This window comes from Aplysia californica, unplaced genomic scaffold (genome assembly GCF_000002075.1).
Source record: "Aplysia californica isolate F4 #8 unplaced genomic scaffold, AplCal3.0 scaffold00146, whole genome shotgun sequence".
In the NCBI taxonomy this organism is placed as follows: Eukaryota; Metazoa; Mollusca; class Gastropoda; order Aplysiida; family Aplysiidae; genus Aplysia; species Aplysia californica.
In genome coordinates, this window is record NW_004797416.1 from 294,633 (window position 1) to 313,406 (window position 18,774).

At 39.4% G+C, this 18,774-nt stretch overlaps 1 protein-coding gene across 3 annotated transcripts; it reads right to left on the reverse strand.

Annotated features, from left to right (window-relative positions):
* Positions 1 to 101: 101 nt before the first annotated feature.
* LOC101864383 (exostosin-2) lies at positions 102 to 18,754 on the reverse strand. Of its 3 annotated transcripts, none has more exons than XM_005097084.3 (12): positions 18,550 to 18,754; positions 14,701 to 15,275; positions 13,613 to 13,819; positions 12,325 to 12,514; positions 11,083 to 11,222; positions 10,262 to 10,487; positions 9,611 to 9,794; positions 9,364 to 9,433; positions 8,420 to 8,516; positions 7,705 to 7,848; positions 6,848 to 6,976; positions 102 to 5,141 (listed from the first exon to the last, which is right to left on the reverse strand). In XM_005097084.3, exons 2-12 carry the CDS (start codon positions 15,249 to 15,251, stop codon positions 4,923 to 4,925), a joined length of 2,157 nt encoding a protein of 718 aa, XP_005097141.1. In that variant the 5' UTR covers positions 15,252 to 15,275; positions 18,550 to 18,754; the 3' UTR covers positions 102 to 4,922. The 3 variants fall into 3 exon arrangements, with proteins under 3 accessions (XP_005097141.1, XP_035825341.1, XP_035825342.1); XM_035969448.1 differs by having other exon boundaries at positions 14,701 to 15,273; positions 18,543 to 18,754; XM_035969449.1 differs by lacking the exon at positions 18,550 to 18,754 and adding an exon at positions 18,429 to 18,504 and having other exon boundaries at positions 14,701 to 15,273.
* Positions 18,755 to 18,774: the final 20 nt, after the last annotated feature.

Genomic DNA, 18,774 nt, shown 5'->3' on the forward strand with positions numbered 1-18,774 from the left:
GTTATGCAGCTGCCTGACTGGCATGAAAAGCGTTAACTTAAAAGAATCCAGACTTTCTTCCACCACTTGTCCAAATGTACACACTTCAAGCAACTTCCTTGTAATGACAGAATAAAGAGCATTTTATTTGTTGTAAGTATGGACATGACACCACGAGGATATCCTCCTCAATTCATCAGCATTTACAGTTTATACATCATAAAGCTTCAGGCATGCATAATAAAAAGCAACATCAAAACGGGACTAGTCGGGTCAACAGTCACAAGTGCGGAACACAAACAAGGTAGTCGGTGCAATCAATACTCATGGCTCAGCAGTAAATGGCAGATCCACTACAGAGGAATGATGAAGAAATGACATATGAAACGTGATGTGCAGCCAATGATGATTATAGCAACAAAAACTGAAAAAAAAACCCATACGTACATATACTTGCTTTTACGCCCCCTTCACCTCTTTTTTCAAACCAGTTATTTCTGAGACAAGACTAGCCATCTTCATCTTTCACTGATGGGACAATGTTAGAAAATAAACTGATTATACAAATGAAAATGTTGACAAGTTAGAGTATCACACATCTCTCATCCCATTTTCCAACCAGGTATTTCAGGTTTCACACAATTTTAAATGTAAAAAAACCCAAAACAACTGTACACTTCCTTTGAATATACTGGTTCATAGCCCACCCTAAGACTCTTACTCTTACCTATAATGAAAACCTGTTTAGTGCTGTAAATTCAGCACAATCCGAGACTCATGCATTGGAAATATTTTTTTTAAATGGCATGATCATCAAAGCTAGGGGGGTATCTGGCCACTACCAAACAGGTAGGGGGCGGAAACTAACATAAAAATTGTGTAGTATTTGTCAACGTGCTTAAAATCAAAACTGTCTTTTTAACAAAGCAAGATAAAACCCACTAAAAATCAAGTAAATAAAGCATGCGCAAACACCAGAGCATTAATGACACAGAAGAGAAAACAGCCCCATGCAAGACTTTCAGCACTTTGGCCAACAAATTAGATTCCCCAAAAGTATTTACATTACACATCATTAACATTCAGCTTGTCATGAAGGATAGACCCCCAAAAAAATCAGAAAAGACAAAGACCAACACAGCCAAAAAGTGATTTAGAATGCTCCTGAAAACCAACTAGAAAGGAAAGAAAAGAAAAAAAATTTATGCCAGCGAACTCAATGGGCTTTTAAGAAAGATTAAGAGTCCTTGAATTTCATTAGAAAAGGGAACGTGGAATATTTCAAGCACGTACATTAAAACAGTTGCACTAAAAGAATGAAATCAGAGGTCTATAGAGCAAACGGTATGGAGGAGTGGAGGGAATTGAAGAAGCACTGCCCATCAGCTGTGGCTCCCAACCATGATGATGTAGGTGTTGTGTTTTTTTACTCCCCCATCCATACAATATTTAACATTTAGGAGGCAGGCTTCCGATCTTGCCTGTTACAACTGTCAGAGCCAACCTGGCTGAGGGAGATGCAATATCCCAGCAGAAAGACACAGAGTAACCTAATAAAATTTTTTCCCCATTCTGGAATCAAACTCAGGTCTCCAGCACGCGACAGTGATGCGCCTAAACACTGGTCATGATGTCAACAAGTAACATGTAACAAAAGCCATAGAGCGGAAAGAGTTTCTAGGTTGTGTGTCCGTCTCAGAGACATGGACTCCATTCTTCATTGATGTGATTACGTCAGCGGAAAACACAGAAGAACCCACCAGCTTGGGGTGGAGTAAGATATTGTCATTTGAGTACATGGTGAACTGCTTAGAGACAAAATGAGACAGCTGTTGTTGTTTTTTTGTCGATTTTACTCCTTCATTGCCACAATTCAAATATTTCAGGAGATGTGCTGCTCGGACCCTGCTTGTTGACCCTGCAGCTCCTTTACAAAATACCCCACTTAAAAAAGCAGCAGCTAGCTAGAGGGAGTTGCGACTATTCTTGTTATAAAAAAAGAGTAAAACTGTAGACTTACATTGTATGACACATGTACATGAGGCTAAAACTGAAGAAAAAAAGAATATCCACAAAGAGGACAGGGAACAGAATCAAGTACTTCTGGCACCCATCTGACTAAAAGGTACTCTGCATGCAAAAAACACATTAATCTCATTCCAGCAGTAGACAGGACACGGTCACACACACAAAAAAAATGCTTCACACTCACACAACGCGGGGTCCCACAACTGAAGGTTAGCTCAGAAGGAGAAGCATCCCTCTAGCTTGATGTACCTCTTCAACAACTGACAAACATCTTTTTAACAATTATAAACGTCAGTGCCAAAAATAATCGGATTCATATCTCTGTCTTCACTGAAAGCCATTCCTGCTTACATCCTCAAAAATTTCATGAATATAAACAGTTACAAGGAGCACAGGGTCTTGTAATCAAACATGTGTAGTACCAACAAAATTCAGCAACAATAAAAACAGACCCCCCTCAAAACCAGTTACATTAATCAATTCATAAAATTCACCCAAAAAATGTAGGTCTGACAGATTACAGTGTATTTGATTCTTGCGGGTGGCAATGCACCCTTTCAATACTGGTCAGCAGAAACAAGAGCGTCAGACACCTAAGTCTTTCACCAAGTTCAACAAAGACAGCAACAAACATCAGAATTGCACAGAAGTGATACATTGTCAATGTGCTACGTTAATAGCCGAAGCTATTCTTCATAGTTTTGAGGATAATTTTTAAAAAAACTTTCTTATTCCATGCTTCCCCCCCCCCCCCCCACAGGCTACATGATTTCTTTTTGGTAACCAAGAATGTCATCAGAGTATTTACATTACTTTTATGATGAGGCAGTGGATCATTGTTAGGAATGACATAGTGGATTAATTTGCTTTTCAATTTTTAATCTTGACCAAGCACATTACCATAGCACGTTGACAATGTGGCATTATTGACACCTGTGGCAAAAATCACCCAACCAAATTCTCCCTTTTGATATTCTTTCCCCCAGTAAAACAACCCAGACCACAGATCATTCACACATGTCTGGAGACACTGCAAGCCACCCAATGATTCAATCTACAACAGGACTCAAAGTATTTCTACTTCAATCCTTCATAAGACTGCATTCATCAAGCACACCATTTAGTCCATCATTAAAAAATTATTGAAGAAAGCTGGCTTCCCCAGGGAAAAGATGAAGTCATTGAACTCTCCCTGAAAACAAATACTGAACACCAGGTTTTTTCAAGCGCTTTTCTTTCCATTTTGATCATTTAATTTATTGTGAACATTTTGAATTGCATTTCCAGTTGCCTAGTGTCATATGTTCCAATGCAGTAGTATTCCTTTTAAACAGTTAGTGAATGATTTGAATTCATGAATTTTTTGAAAAATCATGAATTTAAGTCACATGCAAAAAAAATAACAACCTGGTATAGAGTATTTCAAAACTTTCAACAAACTACTATGGGAATAAAGTCAAAAGAGGGTGAATGGCCACAAGTTACTGGAATAATAATCTATCTACTATAGAGACAACAAAAATATATTTGGACTTAGAATTTTATCACGGTGGTTCCGCATTCACCCCAAGTCACTTATCAATGTTTTAATAAAACAACTTAGGCACTAATAAATTTCTTTGTTTCCAAAAAGCACACAAAGGAAACCTAAGCACTGACCTAACTTTCCTGTTAAAGAACAAATACATAACTAGAAATAGCACAAAAGTTTTCTTCTCAGATTACAAAAAGAAAAAGAAAAAAAGGGAAAAAGAAACAACCCCCGCAAACAAAAAGCTTGAGAGATTATGGAATGAAAATGATGAACTGTCCATTGACAAAGGACAGCAATAGAATACAACTATAAATGCAATAAATTCAGCATGAATATACTTAGGGGCAAGCATCAAATGCTATGTACACATGAATCAGATCTTTCATCAGTCAACCTTGTTAAGAAGATCGGTGGATTATACAAATCTCAACTGCTTTCAAAAGCCATATATGAGATCAAAACAAACTATGCAATTTAGTTTCATGCAAACTCAGTAAACTAAGGACTTTGAAAGAGCTGATGACAACTACTTGGCAAAACAACAATCCCACTGTAGGCTGTTAAAGAAAAGCTAGAAAATGAACAGGCACAACAGACAGGAAAGCGAAAAAGAAAGTGTCCAGTGACTGTTCATCAACATGCGCAAGAAGATCTGTGTCAGCTCAGAGTTTATCCCACATTTAAAACCAGTTTTGCAAAAGACACCAACAAAAAAGCATTATCTGAAAGTTTGGCTGCAGATATCATTTGTCTGACATCCCAGTAGAAGCTATCAAGTCATTATCATATAAAATTTGTATTGTTTATTTTCAAAGAAATTTCTAATCACAAATAGTAGAGGCCTGCTTCAAACTCTTTGGTAAACATGTGGTCTTCAAACTAATATAGACAGTATAAAAATAATGCAAAAGGACTTGTGAAATAAATATCTCAAGACGAGGTTGTTAACAAGTTTGTTTTGATTCAAGTCAAGCATATCATACTATTTTGTTCTACTCGTGCCACAGCTCAAGTTTTTATCACATATATTTCTCTCTCTGTCCAGCTTATAACAACAGCGCTGTTCACAAACCTCAAACCTGGAAGACAAATGCTTCAGAAACAAATACAAGAGAGAGAATAAAATCAACAGAATACAAGAAAGCAAACGTTAAATAAAAAGAGGAGAGAGGCCCGGCAGCCACACAAGACTACCCAATCATACGACCAGAACTAAGACCAGAACAACCTTGCTCACAGGGCACTAAAATAACAACAGAGGTAAAACAAAAGAGGAACTGAAAACCTCCCACTCATCCACCATCCCACATGACCCACCACTGTACAGATTAAGACAATTCCCACGGAAACAGAAACATTTTTCCTCACCACCCATCAAACATCACAATGTTCCCAAATTGCTGAACTTCATGAGCACCCCCGGGAACTTGTCCTTGTACAACACCGGATCTGCTCTGAATTCTATTGCCTTCAGGGGCATGGAGCCGTACAGCTTCTCAAAACAGTTAATGCACTCGGATCGCTCCACCATGTGCGAGGTGTCCGCTGACAGCATCTCTTTCACGCATTCCGGGCATTTGAACTTTTTGCGAGGGACAACCTGGAAGGTGGAAGAAGAATTATTTTTTAAAGTTTAATGTAACAATTCAAAATGCGTCTTTTAAACATGCATTCCACAAGTAATGGAACACAGGAGCAGCACAAAATAAATTGTTCTATGTAAAGTGTTGTCTATGTCTGGTGTGTGTGTGTTTGTGTGTGTGTGTTTGTTTGAGTGTGTGTGTGTGTGTGTGTGTGGGTGGGTGTGTGTGTGCAGGTGTGTGTGTGTGTGTGCGTGTGTGTGTTTGTGTTTGTGTGTGTATAGGGGGGCAGGGAGGAGTAGACCACTTAAGCTGGCAAACAAACATATACTCACAGCAAACAATACTAAACATAAAATAAACGATGCCTACAAATACAACAAGTGTAATGTTTTTTTCAGAGCTAGGATAAAAGTCTTGTGCCCAACATACCACAGCAGCAATCAAATTCTCAGTGAGGAGTAGCAGAACAAAGAGTGGAACAAATCCTACAGCAGTGCACGACACACACAGCCCTGAGACATGACAGGTGGCTTACCCCTACCCCATCAACATTACAGAAGAAGCTGAATGGGCCAACAGAGGAACTAAAAAGAATGTACATAATAGATACCAGTCATCCAGTGTGATGCTATAAAGCAGATGAACAGTAATAAGAAAACAGCAATTAATTCAAAGCCTATCAACACATGCAACTGCTTAAGGGGGGCTCGAAATTTACGGGACAACATTTTCAACTAAAGACAAATTGAAATAACTTTTGTCACAGGCAGAAAGTATGAGACAAAAGATTCATGTTGAACTGTTGACACACTTGATTACGTAAGCCGTTGCCATGGAAAACAGCGGATATTTTTATTCTCTCTGCCACTTCTACAGTTTATAACTTTTATGAATTTTGTAACTTGCAAAATGTCACAAATAAATAGATGCTCGCAGCTGGCCACTTTGATTTTTGATGCTATACTTAGAAAGTATCCAAAATTGTTCTCAAAGTTGGGGAAATATGTAATTTCATCTTAAAAAAATATTTTTGGCATGAAAAAAATTTTGTAAAAAAAAAAATCTAAAATGTAAAAAACTTACCAGCCCACTACAAGAACAAATCATTTCTCTATCTACATGATAAATTTTAAGTCTGTGTGTTGGAAAATAAAAAAATTGTGGAGAAAATAAAACGGCATAAGCAAGTAAAAAGTGGTGAAAAAGTGTGTATTGAGAAACACAAGGTTAAACATCGCAAATGTTAGCACACAACATAGAACCCAATAAAAGCGAATTCTGTTAATTTTAGTCACTCAGCGACTAGTGTCAATATAATCTAGACTGAAGGAGGGATTGGAAAATACCAAAAGTAAAAAGTGTCAGAGTGAGTGAAAATCAGTCCCCGAGGCCCTAGAGCTCCCTTAAAAACTCTAATGAACAGCTGACAGTAAACATCGTACCACAGCCTTCTCCTCTTATCTAGAAATAGGACACACATAGAAATACACATCACGACAAAAATTATTCAAGGGTAAGCACACCATGTAAGAGTTGAAACTGAAGTGGAAAACCTTCACATCCTGACTTCCTTCAACATCATGACTCCTTTGAGACCTAGTATAAACCTATAAATTCTATTGGCACGGAAAAAAAATTGGTCCATCTTCAAACATACCATAGAGAGAGAGAGAGAGAGCAACCACACTAACATGGGAGAGACAGGACCACTACACATACTGACCTTGATCGGGGCTTTGCCCGTGATGTTTGTGACCAGAAAGTTCATAGCGATGTCCTCACAGTTGATGTGGTCGTCCACCCACTGCCTCAAGTTGCCTGGCATCCCGTATGTGTACATGAAGGAAAAGTACTGAAAAAGACATCAAAACACAGAGACAATTGCAGCATTTGTACCTGATCTCACAAATGTAGAACAACCTATGATAACAATGAGAAGATCTTAGTTTTAACGAGAGTTTTACTGCACTTGCAACACAACAAGGTCACGTTAGTGCTGAAGATTAGAGGAGTTACAAGAGAGTAACAAACACAAAAAAGGAGGAAAACTAAGGAGGATAAATGTTTGATAGAAAAGAAGCAAACCACACCTGAGCACCCGTCAACCACCCACTATGAGGAGATCAACACAGGGCTTTTACTACAAATTCACAACTCATGTCATAATCTCATAGATATGAAGACAATTCTTTGATAAAACAAACAAAAAAGTCCTAGTCAATTACCAAGAAACAATTTGTAGCTGGTTCAGCTGAGACAAACAAGTTAATGCCTCTCCTGAAGAAGAGACAAGCCTCAAATGCTGAGCTTAATATTTCTTCACTGTTTTTGAGGCTTCAAAGGCAACTATTTTATAATTACTGAAACGGTACAACCTCTTGGAGCTTCGGTAGTGCCTTTATAAGGATAGTAAAGTATAATAGTTTTTCCAAGGGAACAAAGTCCAAGGAACCTAACCCATAACTGTTGAAAAGTGGAATACTGAATCTAACCTCAAACATACTGATCCCCCACCCCCCACCCCCTCCCCCCCACCCGCTCAATCCCCACATTCCCAATTTTCCACACACAAAGACTCACTTTATGGTGGAAGGCGGCTCCAGTGAGCACCATGGAGATGGAGTTCATCCACTCAGACTCATAGCTGTAGCTCTGTGTCTCATTCTGCCACAAGTGGAGTCTTGATGGGTAACCCACCAGGCGGTCTGGGTTCTCCCGCCATACCTGCCACACAAAGACAACAAATGTTGTTAAGATTCGTGCAATGTTGGGGGAGAACAGGACGTGTCCTTAGTGTGCCACAAATAAAACAACCCAAAATAAACAGGATGTAAAGAAAACTTTTATAATCCTCCACTTGAAGAATAGAAACATGTTGTGCTGGATCACCCTCCAGTATAGATCAACAAACTATATCTTAACTTGTCTAGAAAAAAGAACAAAATGACTGCTCAGTGGAAGACTCCGTCATACGTCACTTCATTTTCAAAATGGCCTGTGCGGAGTCTAACACTAAGCAGCTGAAAAGGCTTCCTTATTGTCAATGATATAACATACCAAAATATACATTTCAAATTCAGTGTTGAATCCGAAATAGTGCAGAACTGAAGATCCCTTGCCATGACTGAAAAACTGTGATCACAGACTATTCAGACAGAGCTAACAACTTGTTCTTCAAATACGGTTGAAAGAAGAGAGCTAAACTGACAAAATGCTTATCCTCTTAATGGCAAGTCAATAGCAGATAATTTCTCAAGAAAGACAAATAGATGAGGCTGTCAAACAATTCACCCACCTCATAGCCAAACTCCATTTCATCGGCTGTAAGCATAATAATATCATCATCCAGAGCTAGAATGCACTCTGTCTCAATTTCATCATATGGGAAAAACCTGTAGAGAGAGAAAGAGAAAAACAATAAAATTTTATCTTCAAAGATTGTCTGCCAAGTATCAGAATTGCAGAAGGAAAAGGGTGAAAATGTATAATATTCTTAAGAAGTTCAGTGGGAGCCAACAAGGCTCACGAGAGATCCTAATGTGTTTAGCAAAAACAAATTCATTACAGATTACTTCCTGAACAGGCTTTTGTACACAATTTATTTACAGCAAATGGAGACGTTGGGAGAGAAAGAGAGAGAAAAAAGGAAGAGGAAAAGAAAAGAAGAGAACATTTGCATTTTGTTCCTGTCACAAGATACATAAATAAGTGCAAATTTTTGTTGTTGCTCCCTCCACACAATCAGATCGAACAAATGTTCTGCATTTTTTATTTGCTTGTTTGTTCACGTAAAGAGAAGCACATTGACTCAATAATGGTCAACAGAGGGAAGTAAAAAAGTAGGACCTACCAGTGGCACCCTCCAACCACCCACCAAGCATTTTTGAGGGGACAGCAAAGATTGTAAGAGTGTGAAGTGTGCATTCAATAGTGCTTGAGAGGGAGAGAGGGAGGGAGGGGCGGGGGGGGGGGGGGGGGAGAGAGAGAGAGAGAGAGAGAGAGAGAGAGAGAGAGAGAGAGAGAGAGAGAGAGAGAGAGAGAGAGAGAGAGAGTAGTGCGAGAGAGAAGCGGGGAGGACGAAAGAGAGAGAGAGAGAGAAAGGGAAACCAGTTGACAGGATACAGAGAAATAAAGGTGGACAGACAGACAGACAGACAGACAGACAGACAGACAGACAGACAGACAGACAGACAGACAGACACAACAGACAGATATATGAACATGTTAAAATGAGCTTACCTGTTACTCAAACGGTTGAACTTGGTCTGAATCACTTTGATTGGCTTCCCAATATTGGGCCACTTGGACACTGCAAAAATGTAAGTAGAAAGAAAAGATCACTTTAATTTATCTCAGCAGAAATCACAGATTATAAAAATACAAATCACACAAAACAACACAATCAAAGTATACAACAAACAATTCAAATAAATGTAAAAGAAAACACTTCATCCATACACACATTACAGTATAAAGTGCGGCTTACTGGCAGGTGGCTGTATTTCCTGGTTGTTCCACACGACAATGACCTTGGCCAGGCTGGGTACTTTGCCGACCTGTCGGACCACCTGGAAGAGCGAGTCCACTCTGTCATAGGTCAGGATGACTGCAGTGAAGCCCAGCGACTTTGGCGCCCTCAATGGCAGGAACAGTGGGTTTTTTATTGCTTTCTGATCAAAATACAAGACAAAATATTTGTTTGTCAGGACATTTGAGATTTGAGCAAAGAGAAGCACTTCAACACAATAACGGTCATATAGTTTGTTTGTTTGTTTGTTTGTTTGTTTGTTTGTTTGTTTGTTTGGGTACATAAAAACATATTGACACAATGATGATCATTTAGTGCTGGGAAAAAGCAAGACAGACAGACAGAAACAACAACGGGATAGTAAAGAAGTAGAAACTACCAGTGGCATCATCTAACCACCAAAATGATCACAAAGCGCAAGGAAGAAGTAACACAGATAGACAGAAGTAACAGAAGAAAAGATAAGAAGTAGGACCTATTTGTGGAACCCCCCAACCACCCAGATCAGGACATCCAAAGCTCGAACTTACAAAAATTCTTCATACACTCCTTGAAAATTAATATAAGCATAACATTTTGCCAGTGACAAATAATGAACAGCATTGAGACCTTGTTGGGCAGCTCATTCCACTGGTCGTAGGTGTGAGCATCAAAGGGAAACACCCTGTCGTTGAGTATCTGCAACATGGTGAGTGTAATGTCTGACAGTGAGCTGAAGTAGCGCTGCCAGAAGTACTGGAGCTGCCGCCGCATACTGATGATGCGATCCCGGCTGAAGTTCTTCAGCACATCCAAAACCTCAGGAAGCTGCTCTTCGTTGATAGTGACTGCAGCTCTGTAGGGTTAGAAAGAAGTTTATTGTCAGGCTGTGGCTGAAGGCGATTTCACACGACAATCAACACGTTTCACTTGGAACAGACTACAATGAAATACCAACACCAAAAAGAAGTAGAAGGAGCAGACTGTACAAGAGTGTCCACCAACCACCTGCTCAAAAACAGAGATTAAACAGATCTTCTGTGGCTCTGTTGTGCTTTAACAAAGCCAGTCACTTTCCAGATGTCGCAGAAAACTTTATCTCACTTGCATGGTTGTCTACAAGAGTTAATCTTTTCTGTGTTAAGATGCAGTTGCATGCAAATTTAATTTCGTTATACTTTTTTAGTTCATTTGCGGTAAAAGTAATCAAAGGTGAATTACTTCAAGAAAAATGTCTCAGTCAACATAAATAGCCTTTGCACTTTGTCCAGTATCAGCTATAATCAGCATCAGCTATCAGCTAGTTGGCATAACAAAAAGCTTTTTTTTTTTTAAAAACCCTCCAAAAAAAAAGAAAAAAATGTAATTGTTTAAAATTTTAAATCATCAAATAGAAATATTTTAAAAACCCCAAAATACCCCAGCTAAACCCATACAAAACAACAACAAACCTTGTCCAGTCCAGCACTTCATGAAAGGGTAGGAGGAAGCCATCAGCGACGACCACAGGGATGCATTTAGCTTTGAGCGCATCCAAAAAAGAAGGTTGCCCTAAACGGTTGCCACGCAACACAAGGCAAAATGTGGAATTCTGTGAAATAAACAGTTATCTACTTGGTAACAGCATTCTGAGAGTTAACGTGAAGCATTCCTGTTTTGTGTGAAGGAATAAAGAATATGTGAGGTTTGCTGACAAAATGAGTTACTTCTCCAAATTTTGCCTTATTGATACATCAATTTTATAGGTGGAGTTCGTACAATTAATAAGTGCGAAATAATAAAAGACATGAGAGACTTGAAGAAAATGGCATCAATTGAAAATCTTTAAATCTGACTCCAGTGTCAATTTTCAATCAATATCTCCATTTTTGGATTGCGAGAAGTAACTCATTTTGTCAGCACGTCTCACATAAGTTTGCAATGAGATGGTCAGACAACAATTAAAACAGTGATTTTAATTTCAGTCAGTTGGGCTCTCAGACATTCTCCAATATAAGAAAACAAGAGAAGCCATAAATTTCTTTGATTGAGCCAAGAATCTCAAGGAAAAAGAACTAAAAATGTCTAACTTTTGCGAGACATAGAACAAATTTCTTCTAGAAACCAGATAGCCTATATGTTCTGTGAAAAATGGATCAGGTCTCAGGGCACTATAAAAGTGCTCACACTGTTAACTTCCTCTCTATTGTGCAGTGTGACGGGAATGGGGGTCGGTGGGTGGGGACACTTTTATTTTTTTTATCACATAGTGGTACCAGAATGTCTGCAAAAACTTTTTATAAGACGGGAAATGGGTCGAAGGGTATACACTCAAAAGCTACTGGATTAACAAAAACAACATTCCACAGGATGAGTTCAATTGGCTTTTAAAAGCAAGATTTTTAGAGACGCCATTTGCTTGAATTAACAATAAAATAAAAAGCATAAATTTCTTTTACAAACACAATCAATCGATCAACCCCCCCCCCTCCCCAACCAAAAGAAAAAATCCCCTTGCCTTTCATACAGCTCTGTTACTTCTGTCTAACGTCCTTCTTTTCCCGAGTACTAAATGATAACTATTACTAGATAGATGAACTTCATTGAAATTCAAACACAAAAAACCCCCCACCTGCCTAAACAAAAATACATTAGATATTATGCTCCAGTAAAGCTGCATTCTGTGCCTGTAATAAGTTAGTCTCAATACTCACCTGCAGTACAGCAGGATATGAGTATTCTTTGCCAAGATAGTCACACCTCTCTGAGTAGTTGAATCCGTGACCTTCACATCTGTCCAGCAACACAACATCACTGTCTGAGTCGGACAATGCTTTCAGTTTGCTTTTATACTCTGAGTTCAAACCAAACTGTGTCGATAGCAGGAACCACTTCCTGTTCTCTCTGAATCAAACAACAAAAAATGCAAGTTACTGATCTAAACCGATAGTATGTTTAAATTGGCAGGCTGACTTTTGACAAGAAGCAGAAATTGCAAGAGCAGATTTGCCAGTCACACACCTCCCACATAGGAGTCTTTTTTCAGCAAAGTTGTATTACAATAAGCAGCCATTAATTGCATGCCACTTAGGTGGCAAAGAAGAACCTGAAAAGGGTGACCCTCAGGGCAAAGAACCATTTAATATCTGGTCTCTTCACACATGGAGGGTGGGAAAGAAGTATACAGTCCCACCCAGTACAGCATAGGGAGAGCTAAAACTGGTGATAAAAACTGAAAGAAAAATGACTATATACTGAGAATTAATATGACAAAATCCTTTCTCTGTCTCTTTCAGGTGTAGCAATACTACGTTATTTTCACTTACTAAAATTCTCATTGTCGGTACTTTTGTCGTATATGAATAAGAGCTTTAACAAGGGACAAAAAAAAAAAGAAGAAAGATACAGAGCCTAAATAAATTAAAATGCCAGCTACTTCGACCTCATTGTCGCATTTCAACGAAGCTGCATTTCAAAAAGCATTCAAGGGACCCTATCATGTTACATTCCAAAAGATCCACAACACTGTAAAATACACAGCACATGAACACTCATTGCCATAGAATAACTACCATGCAACAAGTACATTAAAGAAATGAAGCGCTGTGGGAAAGGACAGGACAAAAGGATATAGAAGTAGAAATAGAACTAAGAAAGTGGCAATGGATGGGACACACCTTAAGAAAGCCAAGCGGAAACATCCCAAGACAGTCACTGAAGTGGAACCCACAAGAAGCACGAGGCAGGGGTAGGCCACGGGACACAAGGAGGAGATGCATGGAAAGGGACATGAGAGAAATGAAGCTCACTTGGAACGAGCTTGGAAGGATGGCCCAGGAGAGAGAAAAATGGAAGGAGCTTGTATGTGGCCTATACCCTGCCAGGGGTAAAAGTCATTGATGATGACGAACAAGTACATTAGAAAGAACTATGTTATACCAAGTCGCCAATGAACAGATAGAGTATGCACAAGTATAGGATGAGAGAAGCACAAAGACTCACGTGTATGACACAAATGACAGCTCCACATCTTCTAATAGTGGATTGTACAAAGGAATTGTGACATCAAACGTCCTTCGGTATGTCCATGAGGAGAACCCTCCTCCAGCTACCATGGCTTTGCCTGAGTTCACCCCAAGGAATGTCTTGTAATCCGGAGCTCGGCCTGGTAGCATGTTGATAAGCAGATGGTTTTTACCCTCATTCCACCTGCACCAAAAAAAAACAACTAAAATAAAGTTTACTGAGTAGCATGCTACAATCAGAGAACAAATTGTCACTTTGAAAGCAGTATCTGACATTAACAAATTCACTGTTGTTTATTAAATATTTTAAATCTAGGTCGTTAAAACACACACTGTGTTACCTAGACAACAGAGATGCACGAGCATCATGAGTTCCATTAGTATGCCACTAACTATTTACTATTTGATGAACAATTTAATGCAGACAAAGTGAAAGTCGTAGTGTACAATGATTGTGCGAGCATTTTGTTTCGCAGAAAAATATAAATGTGCTCCACAGGTTTTCACTAAGAAAGAAATGAGCACGGACTTTTATTTTACAGAAAGGAAGCAATCAGAATGTCATGAAAAGTCAGTAACCTCATACCACACAGCTTACCAAAATTAATATTGAAATTCAGTACTGAAGCCTCTGGATGAGCAGAATTTCTGCATATACGGGTTGACCAGCTGCACTATTTACTGTCCTATATCACAAAAGGTGTGCCCATCCAAATATGAAGAGGATTTTCATTTCACAAAAATACATACCCATATGTAATGCAAAGGAGTGGGTGATAGGCGGGCGTCACAGCAGTTTATATTGACTTATCTATTTTTTTCTATCTTTTCTCATCAACTGACTGAATGACAGGCTTTATTGAAAGAGCTTTTCTCCAGCTCAACAAATAAAAAAGCAGTATGAAAAGGCATCTGAGGATGCTCTTTATCCTAAAAGACCCCTCGCCATCTTAAAATAATCCAAAGAGCCTAGACAGAGGATTTAGAAAGTAAAGTTTGCGCTACAGATAGTCAACAATTATATACTCAAATTCAAACAACATGGGGAAAATTGTAAAAACTTACCACTTCAAAGATGCCAGTATCTGACTGACCTGGGTTTGATTCAACAGGTTTTCATTCAAAAGGTCAATAGAAGGGATAAACAAGCACGCAGTCTCTGGATCGTGGGAGTGGTACGGGCTCTCTGCAATCACCTGCAGCATTTCCTCAAACTCACGAGACATGGGCGGAGTGATGTCATTTCCGTTCTCATCATAATACTGTTGGATAGGGTAGATGTACACGCTTATTGTGGTACTGTCATCATAACCACAGTGATAGACTTCTAAACACGTGAAGTTGTGATAAGTGCAGTTTGTATCTCGTGGCTCAGCGTGAGGTGAGGAGGACATAAGCACCACCTTCTCATCACTTTGTAACTCTGAAGCCAGGGTCCTAGACAATTTGGAGTCTTGAAATGGAGCCAGCCACCAGAAACCAAGCACAACAAAGGCAAAGCCTATTAAGAAAATTCCAGAGTAGAAAGAGGGGCACTTGCGGCGAGCCATTACGACAATTTCCAAATGGCCCTCGGCCACTAGGAGGTTGCTACCGCTGGAGAGTAACGCTTTCATTCATGCGACCATCACTTCAGCTCTGAAAAAAAAAAGGAATGTATATTAAGTTATGACATGGTTATTGAGTAAGTAGCTTGAGGGTTTTCTTTCTTTCATTTAATATATTTTAAAAGTTAGCAAAAATAACAACAGTCGAACCTGTGTAAGAAAGAATTTTCCATCTTAGACAGGGGAATTTAGTGGGGGGGGGGGGGTTCAAAGGTCACTTGTCTGGTCAGCAAGCAGTCACAGGGGGTCAAAACTTCACACCTCTCAGCTATCCTCTCTGATAATGACATGTGAAGGGGTACAAGTACAGAAAATAATGGCTTGCTAGAATAACCTCCTAACTAATGCGCAAGGTAATTTCTCCTTTGTACACTGACACTTTTAAGTTTTCAAAAACTTCCTGAAAACTCTGCTCCTTAACCTATTGGCACAAAAATGAAATACAAACTAAATAGAAATGAAAGATCCTTAAAAGCAATAATTAAGTCTGCAATAACACGCAGCTTGAGCATTTAGAATTTGCTGTGGTTTGGTTAATTTTTGTTACAACTCACTGTAAACAACCAGCAGAACTCGACCGGCGCACCACTACTAAAACTAAGAGTTGAAACATATTTAGTCGTAGTGCATTTCAAATTTCAAAAAGCAACTACTTACTTTACTAAGTTAGTGAGTGTTAGTAGCCTAAATTTTAAAATGCAAGTGGCTATTTTCCGGCGTCGCGCCAGTCAATAGACTGATGGCTATTCTCCGGCATCACTTCTCCGCAGCTTTCCATCTCCCCTGTCGGCACGTTACAGTCTTTTATTGTTGCAACTGAGTTCAGTGCCAGATGCGCTTTCTTTTGTACATCCGGCTGTGACTGAGGGTTGTTGGAGCTTCTGGTGCTGTCACTTCTGATACAGAAATTCCTCCTTCTACCATCACTGGAGCTTTCATTGAGTGTTTGTGAAAGGTATTTGTCGATAGGGGAGATAGAAAGCAACATGTGCAACTATACATGACGCCGGAGAATAGCCATCGATCTATTGACTGGTGTGGCGCCGGAGAATAGCCACTTGCTTTTAAAATACCATTATGTAAAAATAGAAGATTTTTAAAAGATTCATTTAGTTTGGCTTCTTCTGGAAGGTTTGCGTAACTTGTAATGTGGTACAAATGAAGAAATTAAGTTTGTTGTGTTTCGAACAGAGCATTCATTATTACAGTTACAAGCATGACCCTCACATTTACACACAATCACAAAGTCACAAAGTCAAAGTAAGCAAACAACCAAAGAATTCAAAGAAAATGTGGTACTAGGTACTATCTCGGAGGAAAAAAGTGACTTCAAACCAAGCAAGTAAACTAGCTCCTTGTTTGTTGACCGAAGCTTCTCGCCCCCCCCCCCTCTAAAATATGAGCCTAGCCCGAAAAGGCCGTGCTAGCCCCATAAAGTGACAACAAATAGCTCTCTATGTAAGATTGAACTTTGGTGGACCCACCGAATGAAGCCGGAACTACTTTTGAGCCTCGCAGTGCAATGAATGCCATACAACTGTCCGTTCTTATTTAATCATTTTGCATTTTATGGGTGTTTTTTAAGAATTATAATTGTTGCCAGAGACTGGGACACCCCCCCCCCCCCCCCCTCCCCTGAACTTCAGGACTGAAACCCCCAACTGTTGGGTTGGCGGTAATCGTTTACTTTCTCACATTTAATTCCAGCCGCGCCTAGATCTAGACGAAACTCCATTCCATGCATCCCTGACCGGATATATTCAAAACTTTGCACAGCACTGGAGTTAAGAATATGTAAACCACGGCAATCTCATCATTTGCAGGTAGTAACATACAGGCTTTAGGCCTTTTGTACTGATTTTGATGGATAATATTCATAGAGTTCAGAATTGTCGCTCGTTACGGAAGTCCTCCCCCGGAATTCAAGGTGAGAAAGTAAACAATTAGCACACAGGGTTGGCTTCAAGAATGTAGATCTAGATATCTAGATCTAGAGCGCATTAGACATCCCGTTAAACGTAGAAAACGTACCTTTCTGATTGGCTGCTAATTTTAGTAATGTGATGTCATGATCTGGGATACCCATAGACTATTTTAAGAAGGCGGAGGAGGTACCGCATGATAGAATGACGTGTTTCCGGTATATTAATAACATTCCGGAATTCCAGTATTGAGACCGTATGAATGTCAACAATTTCCTTTGATTCATTGAGACATTGATGGGTTTGAGCTTCCTAATTTTCCGGTTCACTGCGTCTATTGAATCCATTCTTTAAACATTTCCTCTAGATCAACCATATATAAAAGAGACTATTCATCATCGGAGCACCGCATCATATCACATTACCCGTCTGGAAAAACATCGCACCAAAGCGTCGTGCCATTCCGTTGGCTATATTTACATGATATAGTCACATGATTCAAGGGGTGGTCCGCTCTGACGTCACACAAAATAGCCGCCCTACCTAAAAATAGTTTGCGTCCTTCTGCATTTAATCGCATGAGAGCATTAGTCCACCAAAGTGATATCCGGCCTAATAATAATACAATACAGATCTAATCTCAATAATTATAATATATATATATATATAGACAGTCTACCTTACATTCATTACTAGATGGAAGTGGCTATCCTCACCCGGGGTGAGAATAAAAATACGATCGACCTCTCACCCTAGGTGAGACTTGCCAGCGTTGGCTATTCTCACCCGGTGCGAAACAACACACCTGTTTTTCCAAATTTCGGAATATACTGTCTATCGGTGGGGATGATCAAATTGACAAAAGCAAAGAAAAAAATGACGTTATAGCACAAAAGTAAGCTAATTTGATCGTCTACAAAGATGTACTATGGCTATTTCACTTTTCGAATGGAGCCGAACTACACGGGTCGCCATTTTGTTTTGCCCAGAAGTTCTCACGCCACTCCTCTCTCTCTCTCTACAGACAAAATTGCACCCCCTTTTTAGGCTAACAGTAGTAACACAAGAGCGCTGGAACTTTTGTTCATGGCACAGAATTCTACAATTCTGTTATCACAGTGTAGAATTCAGTGGTTCAGGGTGAACGCTGCACTGGTTGGCCTAGGCTATAACATAACGCCAACGGTGAACGCACACCAGGTGAGAATAGAGGTGGCCTTACTAGATATCTAGATCTAGATCTAGAAGTCTAGATCTAACTTACAATGTACAGCAGAACAGGGTGTATCTAAACACACTACCACTTCTACTAAGAAAGACTAAGTTAGTAAGTCAAGTTAGTAGAAGTACTGGCTCTTCAAGGCTCTTGACATTTTACCTTTAAGTTGCAAAGTTGTGATAGGAGACACAATAAGGGCATTTCTTATAATCCATCTTCACTAGATCTACTTAGTAGCACAAGCTCCACCAATTACATGTTATCGCATAAGCTAATAAGTTTGGGACTAGATCTAGAGGAGCATTTTATTCAAGTTCCAGCCGAAGTGCCACGATCGATGGCATCGATATCAGGAAGTGGGTGAATGAAAGGAACTTCCGCCTTTGTCTTT

Excerpts from the sequence above, each read along its gene's own strand:
- LOC101864383 (XM_005097084.3), bottom strand. The coding sequence starts at position 15,251 with ATGAAAGCGTTACTCTCCAGCGGTAGCAACCTCCTAGTGGCCGAGGGC. Across the intron at positions 10,488-11,082 it reads GAAGTGCTGGACTGGACAAG|AGCTGCAGTCACTATCAACG; the intron begins GTTTGTTGTTGT and ends CTAACCCTACAG. Across the intron at positions 8,517-9,363 it reads TTCAACCGTTTGAGTAACAG|GTTTTTCCCATATGATGAAA; the intron begins GTAAGCTCATTT and ends CTCTCTCTACAG.